Source organism: Arachis ipaensis, chromosome B07, assembly GCF_000816755.2.
Source record: "Arachis ipaensis cultivar K30076 chromosome B07, Araip1.1, whole genome shotgun sequence".
Classification (NCBI taxonomy): domain Eukaryota; kingdom Viridiplantae; phylum Streptophyta; class Magnoliopsida; order Fabales; family Fabaceae; genus Arachis; species Arachis ipaensis.
The window spans coordinates 115856817-115864864 of record NC_029791.2 but is presented as its reverse complement, the minus strand read 5'-3'; the positions used below and the strand labels follow the sequence as shown (position 1 = coordinate 115864864).

At 44.7% G+C, this 8048-nt stretch overlaps 1 protein-coding gene across 1 annotated transcript; it reads left to right on the top strand.

Moving 5' to 3' along the window:
* LOC107607745 lies at positions 5819–7009 on the top strand. The gene has a single exon (XM_016309654.1). It carries the CDS (start codon positions 5819–5821, stop codon positions 7007–7009), a length of 1191 nt encoding a protein of 396 aa, XP_016165140.1.

Below are 8048 nucleotides of genomic sequence, written 5' to 3'. Positions count from 1 at the left end.
TTGATTTAAAAAAATAAGAGTCTTTATTTAAAAAAATAATTTATAAATTGATAAATAATTAAATAGTATTTTTACAAATATTATTAATGGATTAAAATTTGGTTTTTGATTTTCAATTACTCTAAATTTTAGTGAAATGACTGAACTACCCTTGTAAGGTCCCACATCAGTTGGGGAGAGGAACGAAGCATGCCTTATAAGGGTGTGGATACCTCTCCCTAGCATGACGCGTTTTGACGAGTGAGTGTGGGGGCTTCGGCTATCATCCCTATCGTCAAAGGCAAAACCGTGAGGCCTTGTGTGCCAAAACGGACAATATCGTGCTAGCAGGTGGTCTGGGCTGTTACAGATGGTATCAAAGCCGGAGCTTGGATCGATGTGCCAGCGAGGGCGCTGGGCTCCTTTAGGGGGTGAATTGTAAGGTCCCACATCGGTTGGGGAGGGGAACGAAGCATGCCTTATAAGGGTGTAGATACCTCTCCCTAGCATGACGCATTTTGACGAGTGAGTATGGGGGGCTTCGGCTATCATCCCTATCGTCAAAGACAAAACCGTGAGGCCTTGTGTACCAAAGCGAACAATATCGTGCTAGCGGGTGTAGCGGGTGGTCTGGGCTGTTACACCCCTAGCCCTAATTCCCAAATTGGGAACCCTAATTCTAAATCCCTAATCAGAAACCCAATTTCCCTTTTCCAGCCGCCATTACCCCTTCCCCTTTCTGAAACACCAACACAACCTCACCTTCTCTCAATGTAACAAACACACACGCACACTGAGGGAACGAGAACCAGAGAGAAATAGATCAAAGAAGAGAAGAGGGAGTCCGAGAGAGAAGGAGCGCGCCGGTGGAGGGAGGAGCTCGCGCCATCCTCGTGAACCGCCGCTGCCTCGCGCCGTGAATCCCGTCGCCCCTACAGCAGCTGTCTGCGCCGTCGTCCTTGTCACGAAGCCAGCGCCGCCGAGCCAAGCGCCGTCCTTGCCACGAAGCCAGCGCCGCCGAGCCAAGCGCCGTCGCGTCACTGCGGCTGAGCCGTCACGGATGAGGTGAGAGGCGACAGACAGAGAGAGAGAGTCCGCGGTGGAGAAGAGAAAGCGCGCTCGCGAGGGATGTCGAAGCTGCGCTCCAACGCTGTGTTGCGCGAGGTCACCGCCGTCGCCTCAAGGCATGCCATCGTCATCCTCGGCGGGTGCCCTTGCTGCCGCTGGTGGAGACGAATCCGCCGCTGGTCTGAGCTAAGAAGAAACGCATGGAGAGGTGGTGAACGAAGCCATCGTAGGAACCGCCATCTAGAAAAGGTTCAAGCCGCCATTGATGGGGCTAGCCGGAACTGTTCCGAGGTTTTTGCCATTGATTATGATTTTGTTCTGTTTAGGTTGAAGCCGTTGCTGCCTCTAGTCACCGGAAAACCACCACTACTCCTTCTGCCCCGCCCCTGTTTCGTTAGGGTTTGTTGCTTTTCACGGTGAGACTGAACTTGTTTTGCCTCCTTCACCATGTCAGTTGGTTTTAGTTTCACCTAATATCCATTTCATGTTAATTTTAATTTGTCAGAATAAATTGTTACTATTCGGTGTTGATGTTGCTGCTGTTATTACTGCTGGTTCTAATGCCATTGCTGCTGTTGCTGTTAATTTGGAATAAGTGGGTTTGTCACCTTTGCCTTCTTGGTAAGCGTTTTTACTTCCAGAACTTTTGAAATCGATATTCCAATATAAGTTATTAGAGGCTCTGAGCTGTTGGTATTGTAGGGTTGAGTTCCGATGATTTTATATCAAAGTTAAGGTTGCTGTTGGACCATCGGAGTTTCTGGCCGCTGTCGGAACTGCCGTCGAGTCAGCTCGGGATTGCGGCTGTTCCATTTTATTCTTACTATAGGTATATCCTATTGCAAACCCTCGCCGTTAGTTTTCTGTTATGTGTTATTAAGGTTTTTGCGATATTTATGTTTTAGGATTGAGTTGTCGAGATTGCTTGTTGCAATTAAAACTATTTCTGCTATTGCGGAAGTGAGCAGGTCTGCAATTGAAGCTACAGTTTATTTTGGGCGGAGAGGAATGATTCTTGTGCGCCTTTAGTTTATGGGTTCAACTTCCGAGGTAGGGATTTTCTTAAAATTTATTTTATCTTACAGAGTTGTTATAAATAGATATTAATGTGAGAAACATATGTCTGTGATTATGATTGTCTTATAAATGTGGTTGTTTGCTGGACTGAATGACTGATTGCTTGATTGCTTGAGTAGTTTGTGATTACTGAAAAGAAATTAGTTTGAAAGGTTATTTAGTTGATTATTATGAAAAGTGGCTTTCTTGGTTTTGAAGCTATTTTTGAGAATGTAAACGAATCGGCTTTGGAAATGATTTGAAATATGAAAATGAATTAATTTTTGAAACGGTTTAATTTTGAGTTAGTCTGACTTTATAAATGATTTAATATTTGAGCTGGTTTGATTTTAAAAAGAGATTTATTATTGGCATTGATTCGCTTTGAAAATAATTTGATATTGGGATTAGTTGAATTTTGGAAAATGATTGAGATCTGGAAATGGTTGAGAAAAGGTTTGAGAAATGTTTGGATGGAACCGAAAAGGGTGGCAGAATCCGAGTTTTAGAGGAGATGCTGCTGAAATTTTATGAAATTAAAAGTTTCATTTGAAGTAGTTATTTTAAAAGGTTTAATTTTAAGCATTATATGATTTAAGATTACTTCATTTATCAAAGAAAAATTTATGTTTTGGATTGAGAATTGTTAGTGAACGGAATGGAAAGAAGGATGATGATGGTTTCTTTGAAATATGGTTTTTTTGAATGAATTTGGAAATGAGATTTGGATTGATGAATGATTATGATGTTGAGAATGTTGAGAATGTTGAGATATGAACTTTGAATTATTCACATGGCTTATGAATTTGAATTATCTGAGATACGAGGTTCCCTAGATAAAGTACCATGGCTTGCCACCACGTACCAGGTTGAAAACTCGATACTCTGTTGACCCTACGACGTAAGTGTGACTGGGCACTATATAAATTCCCCAAGAATGTTACCCCTATTGAGCAATATTGATTATTTAAAAAAAAGCTATGCATAGACTCTTGGGGATGCACGTCGGGGGACAGTCTAAGGACAATTCAGACTTGTCGGGTTGGCTGGATAACCGACAGATGAGCCTCATCAGCCATAGGACAGGAATGCATCATATGTATTTGTATGCTTTGCTTGGGTTTGAACTTGTTTTGGTTTGCCTAATTGCTAAACTGTTCTTAACTGCTACTTGAACTATTTGCTGTAACTACTACCTACTTGTGCTTTCCTTGTCTGTCTTGCCTGTGTTTGTCGTGGCGTGCTACATTTGAGAATGAACTTTGGTGCTGAATTAATGATTGTGTTGTTTGATTGCGTGGTTGGTTTCTGATTGAGATTTTCTTATAAGAAAAGAAAGGTTTCAGATTTCTGAAAGATTAAACATTGTTTCTTCGAAAAGGTTTTGAACGATTACCTATTGGATTTTAAAAAAAAATTCATAAGGCAATGATTATCACTGAGCTTGAAAATAGTTTTCTTATTAAATATCTTCTTATGACAACTTTGAAACTCAGTGGTGAGACCGTGTGGTTAGGTTCTCACCCCCTACAACTTTACCTTTTCAGGAACCAGAAGAAGCGTTTTGAAGAGTTACACTACGTTTGGTCTATATGTTGTTGTATTCGTTAGATTATTTTCTTCCATCGTCTTTGCTATTACAAGTTTGCAAGAGGGACAGGAGTTGTATGTTTTATATGTATATTATATTATGAGATATTATGTAAGGAGTCTTGTATATGAATCTATGCCTACTTGTATTTTTCTTGAGATAAAGTATTTATTTCCGGTTTTCAAAGAAATCAGCAATACAGTGTCGAGTCACAGGCTCCTATATTAATATTTAGTATGTAAAGTAATCGTAATACTTCTTGCTATTAGAGTAGCACAGCCGGAAGCGTGACTTCTGATAGTGAGGGTGTTACAACAATTATTAAATCTTCATTAGAGTAGCCACCTATATGTTATCAACCTTATCACGTGAACATACTATAAAATGCCTGCAAATAGATTTAGCAAAGACAGATATTGTTCCCTTAGTAAAACACATGTCATACAGTTATAGAATATACAACATTTCTACACATGTAGAAAGATAACCCCTTCTACAAGGAAGAATTCACCTTAGGTAAAATTTAGAGTTATTATACACACAAAAAAAAAGTCAAAGAAGATAATAGAGTAAACTGTTGTTTATATATATTCACGCAAAAATGAAAATAACGTTGTATCTATGAAAAATAGATTCCAATAGATAAAATTATTCAAACTAAAAAATTATCTAAACACAAACTATTCATTCCAACTCAACCTATCCCCAAATTTCCAATGGCTTTTTTATTTAAATAAAATAATAGAAGATCAAATTTACGTGAATCCCCTAAATGAAATTTTAAAACGTGAATCCCTTAAACTATATAATTTATGTCCAATAAATTTCATGCATCAATCGTCCTAGGTAATATGTTTCATGCATTATCTAACTCACATCACTCTGAGACGATTTATATATTATATAGTTTAGGGGATTCACGTTTTAAAATTTCATTTAGGGGATTCACGTAAATTTGATCTTCTATTATTTTATTTAGATAAAAAAGCCTTCTAATTTTATCCCACCTCAATTCTCAACCACTCAGAGTGTATTTGGTTTAGAGTTTGGACTAAGAAAAGTAAGTTCAAAAATTTTATAGTGTGTTTGTGTTATGGCCTAGCCCAGCTAGTACTGGGACCGACCCGGCCCATAGGCAACCCGACCTCTTCGGCCGGGTTCACGTACACAACCCGCCCGGTCTGCGACCCGGACCCACATTACCAGCTGTATGACAGCTGTGGGAAAGGAAGCTTCCAGGAAGGAGGCCTCCTCCTGTGGGACCCGCCCTACTGACAGGGTATATAAGGGGAGGGTCCTACCCTTCTCCCACGGTACATCACTAACAATACTACCCTCTACCTCACTTGTACACAGACTGACTTGGGCGTCGGAGTGTCTTTGCAGGTGATACCCCCTCCAAGAGAAGAGCTCGGGAAGTCGTCTGCTCCAATAACCTCTTCGCAACCTGGAACCAAGCGAGACCTACTCATCTTCAGAAGAACTTTCCTCGACCCGTCCGGTATCCGATCTACCAAACATTGGCGCTGTCTGTGGGGACCGTGCACGATGGATGCTATACCAGGTGCGGCAGCCTCCGTGGCTTCCTCCTGGGAACACACGAGGTCCCCTCCGCGATGATCCTAGCCGTCTTCATGGTCCGGAGAAAGACGCCCCTTTTGGGGAATTGGTAGTGATAGCGCTAGGATAATGCAGGAACTGCGCCATAGGGTGCAGAACCTGGAACGCCAGTTGGCTGACCAGGAACATCGTCAGCAAACCTCCGACCCCACCTATTCCCCATCTTCCGAGGGCCATGGAAGAACTTCTCAGAGAAGTCACTCCCGACGCACACCCACTCCAAGATCTGAATCCGAAAGTAGCCCCGAAGACCAGAAATGCCCAAGGAGATGGTGTGACCCCTTGATATACCCCCGATCTAGAAGGACACGAGCCACTGAACGAGATCGGGAAAGCGGCAGAGAAAGGGCGAGGAGAACTCGACAGCCCGTGATCATGGGCGCAACCCCTTTCCATCAATCCGTCCTCGAGGTCCGGCTGCCAAAACACTTTGATAAGCCAACGAACATGAGGTATGATGGAACCTAAGACCCACAAGAACATCTAACGGCCTTTGAGGTCAGGATGAACTTGGAAGGGGTACGCAACGAGGTACGGTGCCGCGCTTTCCCGGTCACCCTGGCGGGACGGGCGATCCGTTGGTTCAACAATCTCCCACAGGGCTCTGTGGTCAAGTTCTCAGACATCAGCTGTGCTTTCCTAGCCCAGTTTACTACCCGCATCACGAAGGCGAAGCACCCGATCAACCTGCTCGGGGTGACGCAAATACCCAACGAACCGACCAAAAAATATCTGGATAGGTTCAATGATGAGTGCTTAGAAATTGACGGCCTAACCGACTCGGTGGCCAGTCTATGTCTCATGAACGGACTTCTGAATGAGGATTTTAGGAAGCAGCTTACCACCAAGCCAGTATGGACGATGCAGGAAATCCAGAATGTCGCCAGGGAATATATCAATGATGAAGAAGTTAGTCAAGTGGTGGCAGCCAACAAGCGGCAGCCCGGCCACAACCAACCTCAGCAGCACGGTAGCGGGGAAAGGCTAAAGGAACACGCCAAAGATGGAGTTCCGGCCAAGACGTTCAAGTCGTTTCCTCGGGTTGGCAAGTTTACCAACTATACTCCCCTCACAGTCCCCATTGTGGAAGTTTATCAGAAAATAGCTGAAAAGGGGATCCTCTCGAAGCCCCGACCTCTGAAGGACAGAACTGGAGGGAACAAGAACCTTTATTGTGGTTACCACAAGGGCTATGGACACAAGATCCAGGACTGTTTTGACCTCAAGAATGCGCTGGAGCAAGCGATCTGGGACGGAAAGCTAGCCGAATTCTCCCACCTTATCAGGGAGCCGAGGAGACGTGACCGGGACCGAGATGTAGAGGACCAAAGCCGCGCGGTGAAACGACACCAAGAGCCTGAGGACAATGAGCGCGGCCTCACCATAGTAAATGTGGTAATTGGAAGAGACGCGGTTCCGAAGTCGAAGTCGGCACATAAAAAGGACGCCAAAGTCCTAGCGGTCTCGTCATCTAGCCCCACGCCAAATTCTAGGAGGACCTCACCCATATCATTCGGACCGGACGACCAATGGTTTGGCGAGATCACGGAAAACCCTCCAATGGTAATAACAGCCAGAGTGGGAACCGGCTTGGTCAAGAGGATCCTCGTAGACACTGGCACTGATTCGAATATTATGTTCCGCAATGTGTTCGACGCTTTAGGCCTCCGAAATGCCGATTTGAGGACTCACTAGCACGGTGTAGTAGGCTTGGGCGACCACTTCATCAAGCCTGATGGAATAATCTCCCTACCGATATCCATAGGGTCGAGACAAGGGAAAAGGTCAGTAATGGCGGAGTTCGTGGTCCTCCGAGACTCCACGGCCTACATCATCATCCTGGGGAGAAAGACCATCAACGATCTGGGAGTAGTGATCAGCACAACGATGTTGGTAATGAAGTTCATCACTGATAACGGATCCGTGGGATCCATAAGGGGGAATTGGAAATGGCAGTCGCTTCCGACAACGCCAGTCTTTCCTTGAAAAAGAAATCTAAAGAGGCCTCAGGAATCTTCCTTGCCGACCTGGACGTCAGGGTTGAGGACAAGCCTAGACCTGAGCCGGAAGGAGACTTAGAGAAGTTTAGGGTCGGCGACTCTGAAGAAAAGTTCACATTCGTCAACAGAAACCTTCCGCACCAATTAAAAGAACCTTTAATGGAAATGATCAGGGCTAACGGCGATCTCTTTGCCTGGACGCCAGCCGACATGCCCGGGATAGACCCCCAGCTCATGTCTCATCGCTTGGCCGTCAAGGCGGAGGTCAAACCAGTGGCCCAAAGGAGAAGGAAAATGTCATAAGAAAGAGCCGAGGAGGTGGCCAGGCAGACGGCCAGCCTCCTTGAAGTAGGATTCATACGAGAACTCGACTACTCGACTTGGCTGTCGAACGTGGTCCTAGTTAGAAAGCACAATGGAAAATGGAGAATGTGTGTGGATTACTCCGACCTTAACAAAGCATGTCCCAAGGACTTTTAGCCCCTACCCAACATAGATGCGCTCGTCGGCGCGGCGGCGGGATATCGGTATCTGAGCTTCATGGATGCTTACTCTGGCTACAATCAGATACCGATGCACCGACCAGACGAGGAGAAAACGGCGTTCATAACGCCAGGGGGAACATACTGCTCCAAGGTAATGCCATTCGGACTGAAGAACGCGGGGCCACCTACCAAAGGTTGATGAACAAGATATTCAGCGACCTTATAGGCAAAACGATGGAGGTATACGTA

Coding starts and splice junctions, on each gene's coding strand:
- LOC107607745 (XM_016309654.1), top strand. CDS start 5,819: ATGAACTTGGAAGGGGTACGCAACGAGGTACGGTGCCGCGCTTTCCCG.